This window comes from Sebastes umbrosus, chromosome 24, assembly GCF_015220745.1.
Source record: "Sebastes umbrosus isolate fSebUmb1 chromosome 24, fSebUmb1.pri, whole genome shotgun sequence".
Taxonomy (NCBI): Eukaryota; Metazoa; Chordata; class Actinopteri; order Perciformes; family Sebastidae; genus Sebastes; species Sebastes umbrosus.
This window is the reverse complement of record NC_051292.1, coordinates 13,081,523-13,103,196: the sequence shown is the minus strand read 5'-3', so window position 1 is coordinate 13,103,196 and position 21,674 is coordinate 13,081,523. Positions and strand designations below refer to the sequence as shown.

Below are 21,674 nucleotides of genomic sequence, written 5' to 3'. Positions count from 1 at the left end.
AAAGTGGGCATGTCTGTAAAGGGGAGACTCGTGGGTACCCATAGAACCCATTTACATTCACATATTTGGAGGTCAGAGGTCAAGCGACCCCTTTGAAGATGGCCATGACAGTTTTTCCTCGCCAAACTTTAGAGTAAGTTTGGAGCGTTATTTAACCTCCTTCCCGACGAGCTAGTTTGACATGGTTGGTACCGATGGATTCATCAGGTTTTCCAGTTTCCTATGATACCAGTATCTTCACTCTAGCTTTAAAACTGAGCCACTATAACCTCCGGAAGATCGATTGCATTAATGCGTTAAAGAAAATAGTGGCGTTAAAACGATTAACTTTGACAACCCTAGATATTAGGATATCCAAAATTGAAGACGATATCTAGTCTCATATCAAGATATAATATGGATATATTGCCCAGCCTTAGTATGTATCCAGTCAGTATGTTGTGTTTGACAGTTTCCTTGTTGAGCTGCAGGAGGAATAGTAACTCAAAGAGGGAATTTGGTACTAAACAGTCTGTAACTTTGATTTGTCGACTCAGACTGCTGAATCTTCATATTAGTTTCACTTGAACTTGTGAAGTCATTTCTTACAGTGTAGTTGTGTTATGAAGGGACCACTTCACAGGAGGAATGATTACTGCCACCAATAACTCTTTTAATGTACATATGACATGTGGCTGTTGTTTACAGACACACTTGAACAAATGTGGACCTTTCCTGTAAATGACATAAACCTGCTAGGCTAGCAGATACAGTGAGAAGAAGGCCATGTAATAAATGAAGTAATGAAGTCCAACAAGTCTGATTTGATATTGATCCTCTAATTCCAGACTTGACTGAGATCAGCAGCCTGTTATTGATGTGTGTTGACATGAACAGATGTATGAATGTTGTGGTGACATTTGGATGATGTCTGTAGAAGGCTGACATTATGATGATCCACAATAACACAATGACAAAGTCACTCTACTCATTTTAGGGAAAAGATCATTGATTAGGACATAGTGATGTTGAGCTACACATTTAAAACCTGAACACATCTGACTGGATTATAAAGTGATTTTTATCTCCATCATTTATTCTTTATTCAGATTGAGTGGCTGCAGTTTGTCAGAGATCAGCTGTGCTTCTCTGGCCTCAGCTCTGAAGTCCAACCCCTCCCATCTGAGAGAGCTGGATCTGAGAGGCAACTGCCTGAAGGAATCAGACGTGAAGCAGCTGTCTGATCTTGTGGAGAGTCCACACTGTAGACTGGAGACTCTGGAGTAAGTAGACGGTCGGAGTTGGTCCATGCTGGTTTCAGCAGTATTGTTGTGATGTGTTTCCTCCGTTAAGCTGTGAGAGGAGAACGTTGACACAAAGAGAGAGAACAGTCAACCAATCAGATCAGCCAGAAGCTTGTTGTGATCATGTGTTTGAGTCGATGTGAAGAAGATGTTGTTGTGTTCATGTCTCCTCCCTTTAAGGTACAATTTGAACAGCTATAAAACATGTGATTAATTTGAGATTAATCACGATTAACTATGGACAATCATGCGATTAATCACGACTAAATATTTTAATGGATTGACAGCCCTAATATTTACATATTTGTCATGTAATATTTAAAAGTAGACGAAACATTGAAATGTGACTGAAACCAACCTAGCAGCAGTAAATCCATCATTAAAGTGAGCAGTGAAAAGCTCTCTGTTTCTGCAGTAATGATGCTCTCAGGACTCTCAGCAGTTTATTTCCACTGTGTGGATCATAAGATAATATTACACAGAGACAAAGAATTTGAACACATAATCCAGGCTAAAAGCAACACAGTTTAAACTGACACATGCAGAAAGGTCACCGACTGTGTGAATGTGTAAATGAACAGACTTGTAATATCACTGCCCCGTCTAGAGCACCAGAGATCTGACTAGAACTACTTTGTGTACTCTGCTGAGTTAATGTGATCACATGTATTGTTATGACCTGTATGACAATAATGTAGCCTTCTTCTCTCAGCTGCAAACCCAGCGGTGTGAAACGGACATAAATGACATTTATATAACCACAATAACACAAAATCAGTACATGATCTCTTATCATATATTCATATATGATATTCATATAGTCACTCATCTGAATCAGCTTCTTGAGCCGTATGTTGCAGTGAGACACGTCAGAGTTGTGCTCCTACAGTCCCTCAGACTGAATGTGTTGCCTTGGTTAGTTTGCTACCAATACTTTTATGTATGCTGTGGGTGATTAGAAGAAGTGAAAGTAAGCCTGCTTACCGCTGTGAATTATGTTTATAGATTTATTATTTACCTTCTCCTAAGTCTGTTTCACACCGCCGGGGTTGGAGCTGAAAGAATAAGACTAAAGTATTGTGATTCCTCCAGGAGATGAATAAAGTATCTTCTATTCTATTCTATAAGAACACATCTAATCAACACATTGATTTAATGGAACACACGTGTAATTAGTTCTAGTCAGATCTATCGGGATATTAAAAGTCTGTTTATTTACACATTCACACAGTCAGTGATTTTTTTGTCAGCTGTCCTTCCTGCATCTGGCAGTTTAAACTGTGTTAATTTTAGTCTGGATTATGTGTTTAACTTTTCTAATATGCGTTTGTAAAGTATGCCGCTCTGCTGACCGTAGACTGGTCCATGTCTGTGATTGGTCATGTGCTACAAACCCCGCCCCTTCTATGTGAACGTGCTCATAGCCAGACTGAGAAACCCTTGGTTGACTTACGGAGTTGATAACAGCTGTCGTAGGACCGCTTAGCGGGATCTTGGTTGAGGGGTTAGTTAAACCAGATAAGGAGAAGATACCCTGGGTGTGTTGGACTGGCTTCGTAGTACAGGCCTCTGGTCTGGGAGCTCTGAGCTCAGTGTGTTCACTCCAATACGTTAACATGAGAGCTGAAAGGAAGCTGGCTACGCTACACAGACTGAAGTCCCTTCTGCTCTTTATACTGGATGCTGACTGACAGCTGATGAAGGGAGTCTCTGTAAACACTGATGGATGACTTCTGTTGTCTTCTTCTTCTCTCATCAGATGGAGGTAGTGATCTCTAACCACCATCGTCCCTGTGTGTTCCTCTGGACCTGACAGAGTATCATCAGTGTATCTGGACTCTGTCCTTCTGCACAGTCTCTGCAGTCACACTGAGACTCCTCCACTCCTTCTGCTCCACACTCAACCACCTCCTCCACCTGGACCTGGGTTTCACTTTGTCTTCATTCATTCATATATTCTGAACCCAAAGTGCCTCTGCAGATCAGTTCTGTTTATGACAACAGAACTGTAGATTAACACATTTAAATAGATGTTTCTGCTTTGCTTTCTGTTGCAGCTCCACCCTGTGGAACGATGGAGTTCTGCAGTTAATTTCCACATACTTTTAATTATATATATACCATATACACTATATATACCAATGCCAGCCTTTTTTCAGATTATAACAGATTTGCTTGTAACAAACAGAAAGAAGTAGATAAAACCTGAACCTGAGGCTTCAGTTTCTCAACTAACTACAAACAGATTATGTCTGGATTTTGGTGGAAAGTCAGCTCCTTAATATTGTCTTTTGTATGTGATGTTTGATGTAAAACAAAAAAAAACATTTTTTTTAGTTTATTACAGAGGTACACACGTGGACAAAATTGTTGGTACCCTTCCGTTAAAGAAAGAAAAACTGAAATAACTTGAAACAGACAAAAGTAATAATAAATAAAAATGTACTGAAAATGAACATTAACATATAGCCTTTACCTTTAACATGAAGGTCTATAATTGTCCTTCTAATCTCCTGAGACAACTCTCTCCTTAGCTTTCTGTGGTCCATGTTCAGTGTGGTACACACCATGATACCAAACAGCACAGTGACTACTTTTCACCCTTTAAATAGGCAGACTGACTGATTACAAGTTTGAAGATACCTGTGATGCTATTTACAGGACACACCTTAGTTTAACATGTCCCTATGGTCACATTATTTTACATCTTTTCTAGGGGTACCATCATTTTTGTCCAGGCCAGTTTCATTAGTTTGTTTTTTAAAATGATTCTGTTGAACCACAATTCAAAAGCAATGTCTGATTTTCATTAGTTAATTTTCAGTGAATTTTTATTTATTATTACTTTTGTCAGTTTCAAGTTATTTCAGTGACCATTGTGGGGTTTTCTTTCTTTAACAGACGGGTACCAACAATTCTGTCCACGTGTGTATGTGTCACCCTGCTAGTTTTCACATAACATGGCTCAACACAGACGCATGAAGTCAACCTGTGGAGCTTTTCCCTTCAGAAATCAATGTTGAGTCGCCGTTATCACCACCGTGTTCTGTAGCTCCTGGTGGAATGTTGTTAAAAAATTAAATGTAATCATAATTTACTTTATTTAAAATGATGAAAAATGCAATCTATAGAGTGAATGAAGAGAGGGAGCTCCGTTAGTGAAAGCAAAGCAGTGAATCAGAGAAATAAAACATTATTTTCTGATTGTTTCACGGCTTTAACGTTCTAAAGCACCAATAAACACGCCTCCGCACAACCCTGCAGGAAGGTGCCTTATTGCCGGATTTTTAACGAATGCAGCCGAAGGTCAGGCTTCATCTTGTCCTCTCTGCATGGCGTGTGCCACACATTATTTTTTCCCCAGTGTTGGGCCTCGTCCCGCCCTACTGTGCTGTGATTGGCTAGTATTCGTTGCCTCTGCCTCGACTGTTCGGCTCATTTTGCACCCGGGAGAAGTCTTTGCCTTCAGGGCTTTCTGCCAGAAAGGGTTTATTTTAACCCAAACCATTATCTTTTCCTAAACCTAACCAAGTAGAGTTGCTGCCTAAACCTGAAGAGGTTTCTGACAGAGGCAAACTTCTCCCATGTTCACTCAATTCAAACAGTTTAGCATTTAAATGGAATTAGCAAGCTAACTAGCCAGCCACTACATTAGTACAATTTGAACAACACACACACTTGTCACAGTGTAGGAAAGCTCATCACCATTTGAGTGACAACTTTGTTTTGCTCATTGTCTGTTACCAGTGTAGCATGAAAGCATGGTGGAATTAGCTAGCTAGCTAACTAGCCAGCCGCTAAATGAGTAAACATGAACAACTTCATGGCTTCGTCCACACACTCTTGTCCATCTTGTCACAGCATAAGAAAGCACATTGCTATTGCCAGATAATTCGCCAATCATAGCACTGTGTAGTACTAGCCAATCACAACACAAGGGCGTGACAGAGCGGCAGTATTTGACGACCTGAACGGGCGTCACACCCTGCACGCTGTTATTAGTTTTACATGGTCAGACATATTGTTTTGTAGTCCATGCAGCTTCAGTCACTATTCTGAGACAAGAAGCCATCTTGTCTTTGTACATGACGTACATGAAGCAGGAAGAGTTGAAAACATCACATCTGCATTGAGCGATGAGGAGACGGTAACCTTCTGGCTCAGGCCCCTGCTTGAAAATGACATTCCCAAAATGAAGAGAATATCTCTGCAACTACATATGAATAATCTTGGTATGATAAGAAAGGCAACACTTGGGAGATTTCTGCAAAGGTGTAAGCTTCTGTATATACTGTATGTTACTGGCTATTTGCAAATAAAGAAAGATTTAATTTCCGAGTTTTTTAGAGTGAATATCCCTTTGGAATGATGCAGTTGCAGAACATTACCTCTAGCAAACCATATCACAACATCTGAACATTACCTGTGCACACATTGATGCTAATAAAGTAAAGAGTGAATAAAGAGCTAATCGAACAATGGCCAAGCGTCAGGGAGAAGAAAACACTGTTAAGTATGCATGATTGTTTCAAATATAAATAATACATAATAGCCTACAGAGATTTCTATTAAGTGACATTTTTCAACATACTATACTGTGACTTTTTTTCAAAATACTATATATACTAGGACTTTATTTATTTTTTTCGACATACTATAAAAGGAGCCACTGGTTGGATTCAATCTCACTGTGGTAAGGACTCATCCTTGGTACATGGGACGCCTGCTCTACCAGGTGAGCTAACACAACATACCATACCATAATAGGAATTTATTTTTATTTTTTCATCATACTATACTATGACTGTTTTTTAATGATTTTTGTCTTTTTGTCTTCATGAGTTAGTGAAAGGGAGAGAGAGAGGACGATATACAGAAAAGAGGCCACAGGTCGGATTCAAACCTGCTGCAATGAGGACTCAACCTGAGTACACGGGGCATCTGTTCTTCCAGGTGAGCTAACACAATTTACTATACTATAACTTTTTTTAAATTTTCCGACACACTATGACTTTTTTTCGACATAATATACTATTATATTTTTTCGACGTACAATAATATGACTTAAAATGGCGGACCCTCCACGCGAGGGCGCAAACGGAGTGGAAGTGTGTAGGGAGAATTACAATGAAACTCGTGAGCTCGTGTTTACAACTCGTGAAGTCCTGTACACAAGATATAATCTATATATAATACATATATAACCTGCTGTGTTCTGTAACCCTCCTGAAGGTGGCAGCAGAGCACCATTTATATGTAAATCTCTTCTGTTGTTAAAGAGAAATGAAAACCACATTTAGAGTTTGGGATAAAGAAACACACTAGCTGTGCTGTTAAAACCACATTTGATTAGATAGCATTGATATGACTGTATGTGAATGACAAAGTGTGGAATGTGAAAAGAGGTTTTATGTTTTTTATGCTCATGTTTTACAACACAATTGTAAACAAAGTAATTTTATAACTTTGTATTTAAATATTTTTCCATTATGGATTTAGAAGGGTGTGAGGAAAATATTGAATATCGTGATATTATGTTTTGTGATACTGTATCGATTCTCAAATCCACTCTATCTATTTTTAATTAATAGTTTACATGCAAAGATTAACTCAGTCAATACTTTAGCATTTGCAAAGAGATGCACCCTCTCAGTGTACTGTCCTCTAAAAGTAGTGCTGTGATGCTGGATGTTACAGGGACTGTGATAAATGATTGCATAAACTTTTTTTACTCCGATTTTATGCATATGGTGTTTTACGACAGTTTTCCTAAAATTGTATTTAAAAAATTGCAATTTATCGCCTTCCTTACAGTATCGCAATATATTGAATCGCTACCCCTGTATCGTGATACGTATCGTATTGCCAAATTCTTGCCAACACACAGCCCTGCTATACGATCATAATGTAACCTACAGCAGAAAGAAACTCTCAGGCTGTGGTTGGAGCGGGCTGTGCCGACCATCTTAACAGTAGTCCTGACCTGCCTGGTTGTGTGTGCCCCATTATACAGATGAGAAATAAATACTCAATTGTTCCATCGACCTTGACTCCCGCGCCATAATTGGGTCAACACGGAGGACGGAAACAGAGTGGTCACAAATATACGACTAAAATTACAATGTATTAACTTATTATGCAGCGGAAAATGAACTTCCGTGGCCTCCGTCAGCAAACACGTCACAACTTGTGAACTCTGAGCTTTCAGAAACTTTCCACTTATCTTACCTAAACACGACAACATCTGAAGGCACCAAGACCCGTGTGCCAGCCTCTTTCAATATGCCTTGAGTTGGTAACGTTACATTACATTATATTGTGAGAATGAACATGGCGTTTTATATCTCTTTTGTTAAAGTTTTCCTGCTGTTGATATCAGAGGTAAATCAGTGCCACCTGTGGATGAGCACTTGGCGAAAGCGTACCGGCTCTGGAACAACATCAAGAGGAAAGAAAGAGGATAAAACACACAATACTCACAATTAGTGTAAGATTGTAGATGTTAATACAGTTTAATGGCTCATGTGTTTCATCATATAGCCAACCTACCGACTGGTGTTTACATGATCGTGGGAACTATGGAAGTCTCCAGGTATTTAGGTTAATACTAACTATAAATATAACTATAAATTCTATAAAAGTGTATTATGAGTTTTACTGTTGCATGTTAAGACTTTTATTTGTCACACACTTGTAGATATGTGGCATCAATGGAAGACATCTGGAGGAAGAAGAGGAAGCGTATACAGACCAACTGAAGGACCATCTTCTCTTCACTGAAGCTCTGAGGTAGGATATGTTTTCTCTCAGTATTACCAGCTGCTGTGTTTAATGTTGATGGAACTGAGTTCACTTTAAAGGGTCAGATCATCACAGAATCTCTTTGGCAGACCTCCATTCAGTGCTTGAAGTGGAGACAAATAAGTGTCAGTACTCCCCTTATTCATATGTTACCGTGTGTAAGCCGCAATCTCTTTTGACTTATTCCTATTTATGTATGATTTTTAAGCATGTTATACTGTTTCAGTCATCATCAGCTGGGATTTTATTGCTATATTATTATACTTGGGGTTATGCATCTTCTATAGTTGGCCTATAATACTCCAATAATATTCCAAATGGAACATTATAGGGTTAAGGTGGTGTGTTTGTATATAGTGTTCATACTTACAGTGCTTTCCTGTGTTATTTGTAGCATCACTCTATAATATATTATAGGATGCCTATCCACCTTATTCCTAGTCCCCATGATGCCTTGCGTGAATTATGGGCGCAACTTCCGTCGTGTCGCGTCACTGAGCCGGAACTGCTGTTTTCCAACGGTACGCTAATCCTCTCTCCATATTAAAACATCTAGTAAAACATGTGTGAACACCACCTCTTACAGCTCAAACAGGATCATGTGATCAAAGCATTGAGCTATTTTTTTAGTGTAATGCTGCCCATAAACTGCCTTACATTTAAACTGTACATAAAATAGTAAAAGTAACTGGCTGTCATTAAACAGACGCTACAATGCTGTATCCTCCCTACACATGAAATCATAGCTGACGTTCTCCTGGCTCTGCTATCAGTCCTTTTAAGGACCCGACGTCTCTCCTCCGCTGCTCTTTCGTAGCCCAACCACGAAGTAGGATACAGGTTTTCCTCCGTTGAGCACACTTACAGTGTTTTAGGTGATCTCTTCAAGTTTAGGTTTCTCAGCCACATTCTTGTGGATTCCTCGTCTGTAGGTCGGCGATGGAAGCTGTACCGTCGGTCACAAGAACAATCCCTTTTTTGTTTTGGGGTTGTAAGCGCCATTTACTAGTGCCAAGTTTATGTTTATTGTTTTGATAATATTATTTGCTGAAGTTCAGTGAGAAATATATTTTAGTTAAATGTGAGAGAATATTATGACTTTTATTTTGAAATGACTTTTATTGTGAAAAGGTGGAGTGGTAAATAAATGAGTTTCCGGCGGAGCAACACGGTTGTTTTACCGTTGCCGTTGGCGTTGCCATTGGCGTTGCTACCGGGCCGACTCAACGCGTAAAACATTGTGATGTCGTCCTTGAAGTGTGGTTAATGACAGAAAGTAAGTTAAGACGAAGATAGAAGTATGAAGACTAAAGATAGCCACTACATTAAGTAAAACAACCAGCTCACGAGGAGCAGGCCTACTGCTGCGTCGCCATGACGACAAAAGAACTGAACAGAACGGAATAAACTACGGTTTCAGATAAGTGCCCAAAGTTATAAGAAGACATAAGGAAACTGTCTGAAGACAGCATGGACAAAGATATGCTGCAGAAATGTCCCGAAAATGAATAAACATATGATACTCAACTTCTAAAGAAAATGAGACAGCAAGGACGTTTTGGTCTTAAGAAGATGACATTTGTGAAGAAAGCCTGCTGTGCTTTGTGTCATAGGCCATTTCTCATGAACACTTGTTGAGCTAGAAGTTGTGTAAACAGCTAAGATGGCGGACGACGACAGGCAGAATTCGACGTCGAGAGCCCAGAGCTGCAGCTGCAGGTCTGGCCACAAGAGGGCACCAAGATACACCGAAAGAGGTTTGGAAGATCGACTGACCAGGCATATAAATGCAAGGAGATCTAAACTGTCACAGTTAACATCAAAAACAAATAAGATTAATGGACTAATGAAAGATAATGAGAGTCCAGAAATTGTTGATGAACATTTGTATGAATGCTCAAAACTACTAAAGGAGTTTATTGATGCAAATGAGGATGTACTGTTGCTGTTACCTGAAGAAGAAAAGGATGCTGACCAAAGGTTTTGGTACAAGCCAAAAGAAGAACAATTCAGTGATTTCATGAATGAAGTTGAAAAATGGACTTCTACAACGAGGGAGCAACATCAAGAAGATGTGAATCCAGATGATAGTGTATCTGTAACTGATACACCAGCAAAAAAGAAATCTGGTTCATATGTTGCACGAAGCACAGTTACCAGCAGCTCATCAAGATCATCCAGAGTCTCCTCCATATCATCTGTACGACATAAGGAACAAGCAGAACGCGCCGCTTTACTTGCACGTGCAGCATCCCTGAAACAGAGACAAGCATTAGACATCGAAGAATGCAAGTTAAAGGCACAAAGGGAACAAGAAGAATGCGAGTTAAAGGCAAAAAGGGAACAAGAAGAATGCGAGTTAAAGGCAAAAAGGGAACAAGAAGAATGCGAGTTAAAGGCAAAAAGGGAACATGAAGAATGCAAGTTAAAGGCAAAAAGGGAACAGCTTGATATCGACACAGCTATTGCTGCCTCTACAGCCAAAATAAAGGCATTGGAAAATTGTGAGTATGAGAGCTGCAACAGTGATGCAATTGTTCACCGTGACGCAAGCTTTGTGGTCAATCAGCAGCTAAGCAGCCAAGAGCCAGAAATACGTTATGAACATAACGAGCAGTCAAAGGCAAATGACTATCAAGTGAAACAAGAAGATGACATACAGCAAAATGATTACAATGGAAATGCAATCAACCTGTGTGAAGTGATGTTGAAACAAAATGACATCACTGAGATGTTAGTCAAACAACAGAGACTGTCACATCTGCCCCAAAGAGATGTTCCTGTTTTCAGTGGTGATCCACTTGAGTTTAGATCATTCTTAAGGGCTTTTGACCGTACTATTCATGACAAAGCTGATAGTGATGGTGACAGGTTATATTACCTTGAACAGTTTACTAGAGGTGAACCCAGAGACTTGGTCAGAAGTTGTCAGCACATGAGTCCTCATCAAGGCTACATTGAGGCAAGGAAATTGCTGACATATCACTATGGTAACGAACTGAAAATTGCATCTGCATAAATAAACAGGGCCCTCAACTGGCCGCAAATAAAACCAGATGACGCTAAGGCTCTTCATAGTTACTCCCTGTTTCTCACAGGTTGTAACAATGCAATGAAAGACATTGACCAGCTTCAAGACATGGAGAATCCTACTAACATCAGAGTCATTGTCTCTAAGCTACCATACAAAATGAGAGAAATGTGGAGAGTTTCTGCCTTCGATATTCAAGAGAAAAGTGGAAAAAGAGCAAAGTTTCCAGATTTGATCAGATTCATAAACAGGCAAGCTAAAATAGCTGCAGATCCTGTGTTTGGGGACATAAAGAGTGCTGAAGATAAGGGAAAACCTTATGCAAATGTGAGAATGAATCAAGCACCTAGGCCAAAGGGGACTGCATTTGCCACAAGTGTAGCACCAGCATCAAATGAAAGTTCATCTGAAAACAGTAAAGATTTCTCATGTTACACCAGTAATGCCTTCCACAAGCCATGTGTATACTGTGAAAAACAACATGCCTTGGCAGAATGCCACAAAATCAGAAACCAGCCTTACAAGGAAAGACTACAGTTTCTTAAAGTAAAGGGTCTATGCTTTGCATGTTTGACACCAGGACATTTGAGTAAAGACTGTAAGAAAAGAGCTACATGTGAGCACTGCTCTAAGAGACATCCAAGCATGCTTCATTTCACAAGGGAAGATAAGGAAGCATTTGAGAGCAGACAGAAAAGCACCACTGAAAGTACTACGACTAATGAATCAACACACATTTCAGGTGGAACTTGTGGAGCTACCGGGGCCGGAAAGGACAGTCGTGTTCTGTCAATTGTGCCAGTGTGTGTCAAGTTAAAGAAAAGCAACAAGATAATTGAGACCTATGCATTCATGGATAATGGAAGCCAAGCCACATTCTGCTCTGAGAAGCTGATGAGACAGCTTGAGATTGAAGGCAAGAAAACGCAAATTCTGCTTCGCACAATGGGTCAGGAAAAGTTAGAGTCAAGCTACCATCTTTCAGGATTAGAGGTGTGTGGTTTGAAAGAGAACATTTATGTTGACTTACCTGACATTTACACCCACAAAGACATTCCAGTGTCCAAAGACAACATTCCAATGCAGGAAGATTTGGAACAGTGGCCACACCTTCAGAGAATCGAGCTGCCACACATAGATGCAGACATTGGACTGTTGATAGGATGTGATGCTTACAAGGCTATGGAGCCATGGGAGGTCATTCACAGTGAGGATGACGGTCCATATGCAGTTCGCACAATCCTAGGATGGGTCATCAACGGTCCTCTCAGGAGAGATGATTGTACTACGCCACCTGAAAGTGGACTAAGTGTTTCTGTAAATCGCATCTCTATTGCAAGGGTAGAAGACATGCTGATGCAACAATTCAACCACGATTTTCCAGAAAAGGCAAGTGAAGAAAAACAGGAAATGTCACAAGAAGACATTCAGTTTATGGACTCTGTTAATGAAACAGTTAAAGTGGTTGATGGACACTACAGTATACGTCTTCCTTTAAGAAACAAGGCTGTCAAAATGCCTAACAACCGCAGTGTAGTTGTGCAGAGAACAGAAAACCTGAAAAGGAAACTTACCAAAAACAAGGAGTTTCACAGAGAATATCAAAGCTTCATGTCTGACCTGTTGATTAAAGGTTACGCAGTTCCAGTACCAAATGAAGAGACTGTGTCTGAAGATGAGAGAGTTTGGTACATACCTCATCATGGGGTGTACCACCCCCAAAAAGGGAAGCTCCGTGTAGTTTTTGACTGTGCAGTAACATATCAAGGCAAGTCATTAAATGGAGAACTTTTGGAAGGTCCAGATTTAACAAACTCAGTTGTTGGAGTGTTGACAAGATTCAGACATGACCACATTGCCTTAATGTCAGACATAGAGGCTATGTATCACCAAGTGAGAGTACCACCAGAGGACAGTGACCTTCTGCGTTTCCTATGGTGGCCGAATGGAGACTTGAACGAACCTCTGCAAGAATACAAGATGGTTGTGCACTTGTTTGGGGCGACTTCCTCCCCCAGCTGTGCCAACTTTGCACTGAGGAGGACAGCTGAAGATGCTAAAGACAAAATGACACCTGCTGCAGTTAAAGCAGTTCTGAACAATTTTTATGTAGATGATTGTCTACAGTCAGTATCAGATGAAACCCAAGCGTGTGCTATGGTCAAGGACTTAACAGCACTGTGTGAGAGTGGAGGATTCCATTTAACAAAGTGGATGAGCAATAGCAGAGCCGTCCTTGCCACTATACCTGAAACAGAAAGGGCTAAGGAGGTTAAGGATTTGGATCTCAGTCATGATGCGTTACCTGATGAAAGAGTCTTAGGAGTAAACTGGTGCGCAGAGTCAGATGATGTTGAAGTTAAAGGAGCAATGTGTGTGAATGCCACAGATGTGCATGAAAACCCACTTAACAAGCTGATTTGTCACTATTCAGAGTGGCACTGTCTAAAAAAGGCAGTTTCCTGGATGATGAGATTCAAACAACTGCTTCATAAGCTGAGCACACATCGTAAGTTTCTCATCTCACAGGCAAGTGACACTTGGAGTCATGAGAAGAAAACTGAAATGGTTACAAGCAAAATGCACAAGTTCAGATCAACCATGAAGGGATCTCTGCTCACTGCTGAAGATGTTGCAATGGGAGAAATTGAGATTATCAAGTTTTGTCAAAGTCAAGGCTTTGGTGATGAGCTTATTTCTCTTCAGAAAGGTGACAAGCTTAAAGGGAGCAGTCACATAGTCAAGCTTGATCCTGTTTTTCAAAATGGGATTTTAAGAGTTGGAGGGAGGTTGCATCAGTCTGCATTGCCAGAAGATGCTAAGCATCCTGTGATTCTTCCTAAAGGTCATCATGTTTCCACTTTGATTCTCAGACATATTCACCAAGAAACAGGACATGGTGGAAGGAATTATACACTATCCAGACTGAGAGAGAGATTCTGGATTCCACAAGCAGATTCTGCCATTAGGAAAATACTGTCTAAGTGTGTCACATGCAAAAGGATCTCAGCAAAACCTGGTGAACAGAGAATGGCAAATCTACCACAAGATCGTTTGATACCTGACAAGCCCCCATTCACTAATGTGGGAATAGACTTTTTTGGACCCTTTGAGGTCAAGCGTGGGCGGAGTAGAGTCAAGAGGTATGGTGTATTGTTCACATGTCTTACTGTTAGAGCAATTCACATAGAAGTTGCCCATTCACTCGACACTGACTCATGCATAAATGCATTTAGGAGATTTATTGCTAGGAGAGGCCAAGTGTCTGTTATGAGATCAGATAATGGCACAAACCTGGTGGGAGCAGAGAAAGAAATGCGTGAAGCAATTAAAGGTTGGAATCAATCAAAAATCTCAGACATTCTCATCCAGAAAGACATTACCTGGATATTCAACCCACCAGCAGGTTCACATTTTGGTGGCGTTTGGGAGAGGCAGATACGATCTGTAAGAAAAATTCTTAACCAGACTCTGAAACAGCAGCCCCTCGACGATGAATGCCTCCAGACATTGTTATGTGAAGTTGAGGCAATTATCAATAGCAGGCCAATAACAAGAGTCTCAAATGATCCAGATGATCTAGAAGCGCTGACACCAAACCACATACTTCTTCTTAAAAGACAACCAGTGCTACCACCTGGAGTATTTCAAAAGGAAGATCTGTATGTCAAGAGGAGGTGGAAACAGGTGCAGTACCTGTCTGACATCTTTTGGAAGCGTTGGACAAAGGAGTACTTGCCGCTTTTGCAAGAAAGACAGAAGTGGTTAGTACCCAGGAGAAATCTGAAACCAGGAGATGTCGTCCTCATAGTTGATGACAGTGCACCAAGAAGCTCCTGGTTGATGGCAAAAGTTGAAAGGACAATATCTGATTCAAACGGACTTGTCAGACGTGTTTTTGTGAAAACTAAAACGAGTCTTTTGGAAAGGCCAACAGATAAGTTATGTCTGTTGCTTGAAATGGATGACCAAATGTAGCTGTTCATATTTCATGTATGATATACTTGTGCTTAAAGCATGAGGTTTATGCTACATACTGCATTTGAGTAAATTTTGTATTCAATTAAAGGTGGATTTGAAATGTACTGTTTAGGAGATGAATATAAGTTCATGTTTAAATGAGTCAGTCATATAAATCCTGAGTTTTAAGTTACATGACGCTTTAATGTGTTAATGTGTAATTGTTATGCCTCAGCAGTAACAATTAGGGGCCGGAATGTAAGCGCCATTTACTAGTGCCAAGTTTATGTTTATTGTTTTGATAATATTATTTGCTGAAGTTCAGTGAGAAATATATTTTAGTTAAATGTGAGAGAATATTATGACTTTTATTTTGAAATGACTTTTATTGTGAAAAGGTGGAGTGGTAAATAAATGAGTTTCCGGCGGAGCAACACGGTTGTTTTACCGTTGCCGTTGGCGTTGCCATTGGCGTTGCTACCGGGCCGACTCAACGCGTAAAACATTGTGATGTCGTCCTTGAAGTGTGGTTAATGACAGAAAGTAAGTTAAGACGAAGATAGAAGTATGAAGACTAAAGATAGCCACTACAGGGGTGCATGTTCAACACACTGTTGTTGAAGCCACACATTTAGCTTTGTCTGGTTGTTGGTATGGGGATGACCATCATATACTTCTATCATAATGTTCTAAACCCTTATACACTTTCACTATTTATTTTAATGAATCAATGAATTAATGTTTATTTCTGATTAATGACTAGAACAACTTGACACTCAGTGCTGAGCTGCATCTCAAATTAATCTCCAGGTTCCCAGCTTTCAGATGATGTACACCACTTCTATGTGACATCTACTGTTGACCTGCTGTCTCCCTCTAAAGACCCCCTGGACCACCCTAAAAAAGACTAAAACTGGTCTATTGTGGGTCTTAGAGGGTTCATTCAGCCTGTTCAAGCCAAGAGAGATTCTTATGACCACATCATGTTAAATGGCTGTGAACCGCTGTGAACACACACAGTCACAGATGAACTCAGCTGATTTCCTGTAAATAGAGAGGGGAGGAGCCACACTGACCAGGTGATTCAGGTACATGAGTACAGGGGGGGAACCGTGAAAGTGTTCAGTCCGGTTCAGAGAGTTCAGACTCCATGTTGTGTCAACGGCACAGAGAGGTGACGACTGAAGACTGAAGCAGGGTGAGTGTTAATCCAACATTTTATTAGTTTACTGTTAAAGTCTCTGAGTCAGTTTCCTCCCTGTGGACTGTAGAGGAGAGAAATGTTAGAATGAACTCAACAGTTTGATTCATCTGAGAACACAAAGTCGTGATTGGCTGAATAATCCTCATTAAACCTGCTGTAAGACAAGAACATTTAAAGGGATTTAAGATTTAAAGGTGTGCGTGTGCGTGCGTGCGTGTGCGCAGTTGTGTTACTTCCTGTTCTCTCAGTCTTGTGACTCTTGTACAAACTTGTTTCCTGTACATGGTCACAGTCAGCGTTAATGTTTCACCTCTCAGACTGACTTCAGATCCGAAGATGAGTGATAGTATGGAGGAAGAGGAGGACAGAGCAGAGTCTCTAGTCTCTGGCTGTCTGTCTATGAAGAGTGATCAGTCTAAAGATGATCCTCTATTCTTCAGTAATGAAGCTGGACCCTCAGAGTCAAAGTAAGAGAGCTGCTACTAACTCATTTATAGGACTCATTTTCACTTTCCTCTACCAATACCATGTTTTCTGTTGATTTTGTGTTTCTATTTTAAAGTTTCTACTAAAATGTATTTGCTAACTGAAGTTGAACAAACTTTTCTTGACACAAAGAGAATTAACCCCCCCCCCCCCTCCAGCCAGTTTTACTTCCTCTGTTTTGGTTAACGTTCTTCCTCAAACAGAGAATGGAGATGTGGTTAATAGTCAGCTGTAACTCATCACCAAGGCAACCAGATTGCATCATTTTTCAACCCAGTTTAGATGAATTTACTGTTTATCAGCCCACAAATGAGACAAGAATTAGCTCAACACACCGACTCTCTCTCACTCGCTCTCTTCTTCACCGTCTGGGAAGATACAGGATGATATAAAACAAAGTGATGCCATGACAATGCCATGATTTAGTTGATTGTGTGTTTGTATATTAAATTTCTACTAAAATGTATTTACTAAGTGAAGTTTAACACACTGTTGGTGACACAAAGAGAATGAATTAGTGCATTCTTCCTCTTCGTATCTGTGACAGCTGTCAGTCACCCAGAACAGCTGTAATCTAAGAGGACTAATACAAACTTTAAACCACATTATTGACAGTAGCAGTAGTTTGTGTATTTAGAAACTGAAATGTCTTTGTCATCAGAGAATTTATCAAGGATTCATGTGATGTGAATCAAATCATCTTGGTGTTTGCAGAGTTCAGTCCAGACAGAGAGCAGAGTCTCCAGTACCCAGCTGTCTGTCTATGAAGAGTGACTGGTCCATGGGGAATCCTCCATTCTTCAGTAATGAACCTGGACCCTCAGACACAAAGTAAGAGACTGTTTCTACTGTAAGCTGACCTGATGGATGATGATGCATTGAGGATGAAGACTAAATGTTCTGCTAACAGATTTATATTCCTGATGCAGAACTATTAGTGCAGATACTGTTTCAAACTAAGATGGATCTTAGTCTGGGTTTTATAGTCACAAACTACTGATTGTATTTCTGTAACAAAACACCTGAGAACCTCCATTTCACAATTTACACTTCAAGAAAATATTCAGATAAGTCGCTGTAGAGGCCGGTTCAACAGAATGTCATTGCTACACAGCTTAGGGTCCATGTTTACTTCCTGTCAGCTGATGTCATTCAGATCCACTGCAACAGGAAATAAACAGGGACACATCTGGAATGTTTACTTTTACAGCTGTGAAATGGTCTAAAGATCTGCGACGATTCAAAATCTGGAAGAATGTGCTTCAAATGTTTAAATAATTTTCTCATATTTGTCCTCATAATGTTTTGTTTATTTGACTTCTCCTAAAATCAGCTGTTATGACCTACTGGGTGTCATTTTGAATCAGTGCACATCATAACTGTGCAACATGAGGTGAAAAAGCATTTGTAGAAACTATTTGCTCACCTTGATTCTATGTGTTGATGGTTTGAGTTTGTTCTTTCACTACATATGTAAGATATAGTGAAAGAAGTGCTCAAAGGTCCACTTACTATTGATTCAGAGCTTTCAGTTGAAAGCTTTGGACTATTTGTCAGTGGACCTTTGAGCTTAGATTCTCTGCACCACATCTTGTTTCTGAAGGTCAAGAACAAACATCTCTGGTGTTAAACTATCTGCTGACAAAACAAAGTTCATGAAATGGTCAAATGTAGATTTGTACCACTTCTGTTTTTTACAATATTTGAATTCATGCCTTCATTTGATAGTTGACAGTAGAAAGTGGCGGAAAACATATTGACATTAAAAAAGGAACACCAGGACACCAGTGTTACATGATGTGTGTCTTAGACCGCTGGTCTACCTCAATATTTAGACCACTTCTAACCTCAGTTCAAACCTAACTAACTCAAGCTAAGCTGCCCAAAGTGACTGTGAATCAGTAAAGGACATAATCAGCTCTCTTTAATGGAGGACCTTTACTGTGAAGTAGCTGCAGAAAATGATGAGTTTGTATTAAAGAGGACATTTTTAAAACATTGATATTATTCTGGAGGCTGAATATCATGATGGAAAAAATACTGCAACTTGCTCATGCACGCTCATATTGAGAGGACACGCCAGGAAACCACAAGGTGGCAGCGTCATCACTGTAAACAGTAACTGCCTGTCAGTGGTGATATGAATGTCACTTCCTGAATGTATTTTATGTGTTAACAATAAACACTTCTAAGACAGGGAAACTGTGTCAGACCTTTCTGACTTCTTTAGTTCTCCAGTAGTTCTAGTTTATGCAGGTGCTGTCCACTGGAACGGAGTAATCCATTTAAGATCTTCTCCATCATACATATCATTTTAGTTCTAAAGTAATGTCTCCACAGCGAGAAGAAGAGGAGTCCTGCTTCTGTGGACGAGCTGATGTCCAGATCCAGAACAAGACCTGGACCTCAGACAGCCAGTCAGACCAGCACTGTACAAAGTAAGACTGTAGATGTGTCTGCTGATGTCTTCATGTCTGGAAACAGGACTTGTTGTCTTAATACACTGACTATTGTTGTGACAACGTTTAAGATCTTCTCCATCATACATATCTGCTCTGCATCACTTCCTTTGTTCTCCTTTGAGAGAAAATCTGAACCCAGAAGGAATACATTTATATTTTGATGATAGCACTCCGTCTTTGCTTTAACCAATCAGAATGCTGTTTGTTTTCCATCTGCATAGATGAGGATGGAGAACTATTAAACTCTGTATGAAGCAACAACATCACTGTTCTATCACAGACAGACAGTCACACTGATGAAAGGGGACTTTTTTCTTGTCATTGTCGTATAACAATGCATGCTCATGCTCTTGTTGGGTCTCTAAATGATAGAGTACGGTCTAGACCTGCTCTATATGAAAAGCGTCTTAAGATAACTTCTGTTATGATTTGATGATATATAAAAATTAATTGAATTGAACTGAACAGGAGCCACAGACTTTGAACAACAGTCCACATTAGCTTTCCTGCTACAGTCTCCTTCTCTAACTTACAAACACACGTCTGGTCCTGCAGAGCGACACGTTGAAAAACTAATAAAATAAATGTAAGAATCATTTTAATGTTATTTTTGACTTCAAGAAGGGATGATGACTTTATAACCTTTACTTCTTTATTGGTTGTTATGTTGATCATTTTCATATTGACAATGAAAATAATAAGTTTCTTTGTTTTCTCTCAAACTTGTCTCTCTCTTTCAGCAGATAGAGGTCTGCAGGAGGTTGTAGATGAACATAAGATCAGTCTGAGGAGGAGATGTGAATGTGTGACTGAAGGAACTGATGAAACAGGAAGTGGAACCCTCCTCAACAGGATCTACACTGAGCTCTACATCACAGAGGGACAGAGTGAAGAGGTTAATACCCAACATGAGGTGAGGCAGCTTGAGACAGCTTCCAAGAAGAAGAGCCTCCATGACACTCCAATCAAGTGCCAGGACATCTTTAAAGCCTTACCTGACCAACAGGGACACATCAGAGTCGTTCTGACGAACGGCGTCGCTGGCGTTGGAAAAACCTTCTCAGTGCAGAAGTTCACTCTGGACTGGGCAGAGGGCTTGGAGAACCAAGATGTCAGTCTGGTGGTTCTGCTCTCGTTCAGGGAGCTGAACTTGATCAGAGATGAGCAGTACAGTCTTCTCATGCTGCTCCATGTTTTCCATCCAACATTACAGAAGGTCACAGCAGAGAAGCTCGCTGTACTGTAAAGTTCTGTTCATCTTTGACGGCCTGGATGAAAGCAGACTTTCACTGGATTTCAAGAACAAGTGAGGTTGTGTCTGATGTCACCCAGAAGTCATCAGTCAACGTGCTGTTGACAAACCTCATCCAGGGGAATCTGCTTCCCTCAGCTCTCGTCTGGATAACTTCCCGACCTGCAGTGGCCAATCAGATCCCTCCTGCATGTGTTGACAGGGTAACAGAAGTACGAGGCTTCACTGACGCCCAGAAGGAGGAGTACTTCAGGAGGAGAGTCAGTGATGAAGAGCTGTCCAGCAGAATCATCTCACACATCAAGACATCCAGGAGCCTCCACATCATGTGTCTAATCCCAGTCTTCTGCTGGATCACTGCTACAGTTCTGGACCACATGTTGACTACAGACCAGAGAGGAGAGCTGCCCAAGACCCTGACTGACATGTACTCACACTTCCTGTTGGTTCAGACAAAGAGGAAGAAGCAGAAGTACGGTGAGGGACATGAGACGAGTCCACAGGAGCTGACGGAGGCTGACGGGGAAGTTCTTCTGAAGCTGGGGAGGCTGGCGTTTGAACAGCTGGAGAAAGGAAACATCATGTTCTACCAAGAAGACCTGGAGCGGTGTGGTCTGGATGTCACAGAGGCCTCGGTGTACTCAGGAGTTTGTACAGAGATCTTCAAAAGAGAGTGTGTGATCTTCCAGAAAACAGTCTACTGCTTTGTTCACCTGAGCATTCAGGAGTTTCTGGCTGCAGTCTACATGTTCCACTGTTACACAAACAGCAACACAGACAGCAACACAGAGGTACTGGAGGACTTCCTGGGAAAAATATATGGTCATTCAACCCTGGAGGACTTCCTGAAGAGAGCCATGGAGAAATCCCTGAGGAGTAAAAATGGCCACCTGGACCTGTTTGTTCGCTTCCTTCATGGCCTCTCTCTGGAGTCCAACCAGAGACTCTTAGGAGGTCTGCTGGGTCAGACAGACAACAGTCCAGAAATCATCCAGAGAGCCATCAACAACCTGAAAGAGATGAACACATATGATACCAAAACCTCTCCTGACAGAAGCATCAACATCTTCCACTGTCTGACGGAGATGAACGACCACTCGGTACATCAGGACATCCAAGAGTTCCTGAAGTCAGAGAACAGATCAAAGAAGGAACTCTCTGTGATCCACTGCTCAGCTCTGGCCTACATGCTGCA

General features: G+C 40.6%; 2 protein-coding genes and 1 long non-coding RNA gene across 3 annotated transcripts in view; all 3 read left to right on the top strand.

Moving 5' to 3' along the window:
• Positions 1–21,674, top strand: part of anos1a (anosmin 1a) — a 115,573-nt gene that overhangs the window by 37,995 nt on the left and 55,904 nt on the right. The window lies entirely within an intron of this gene.
• LOC119483853 lies at positions 4,062–5,619 on the top strand. Its single transcript, XR_005205812.1, has 2 exons — positions 4,062–5,195; positions 5,544–5,619. It is a non-coding gene; the product is annotated as an uncharacterized LOC119483853 (long non-coding RNA).
• Positions 13,715–15,408, top strand: LOC119483799. The gene is made up of 2 exons (XM_037762288.1): positions 13,715–14,935; positions 14,976–15,408. The coding sequence occupies exons 1-2, from the start codon at positions 13,717–13,719 to the stop codon at positions 15,017–15,019; spliced, it is 1,263 nt and encodes a 420-aa protein (XP_037618216.1). The 5' UTR covers positions 13,715–13,716; the 3' UTR covers positions 15,020–15,408.

Excerpts from the sequence above, each read along its gene's own strand:
- LOC119483799 (XM_037762288.1), top strand. The coding sequence starts at position 13,717 with ATGAAGGGATCTCTGCTCACTGCTGAAGATGTTGCAATGGGAGAAATT. Across the intron at positions 14,936-14,975 it reads CGTCCTCATAGTTGATGACA|GACAATATCTGATTCAAACG; the intron begins GTGCACCAAGAA and ends AAAAGTTGAAAG.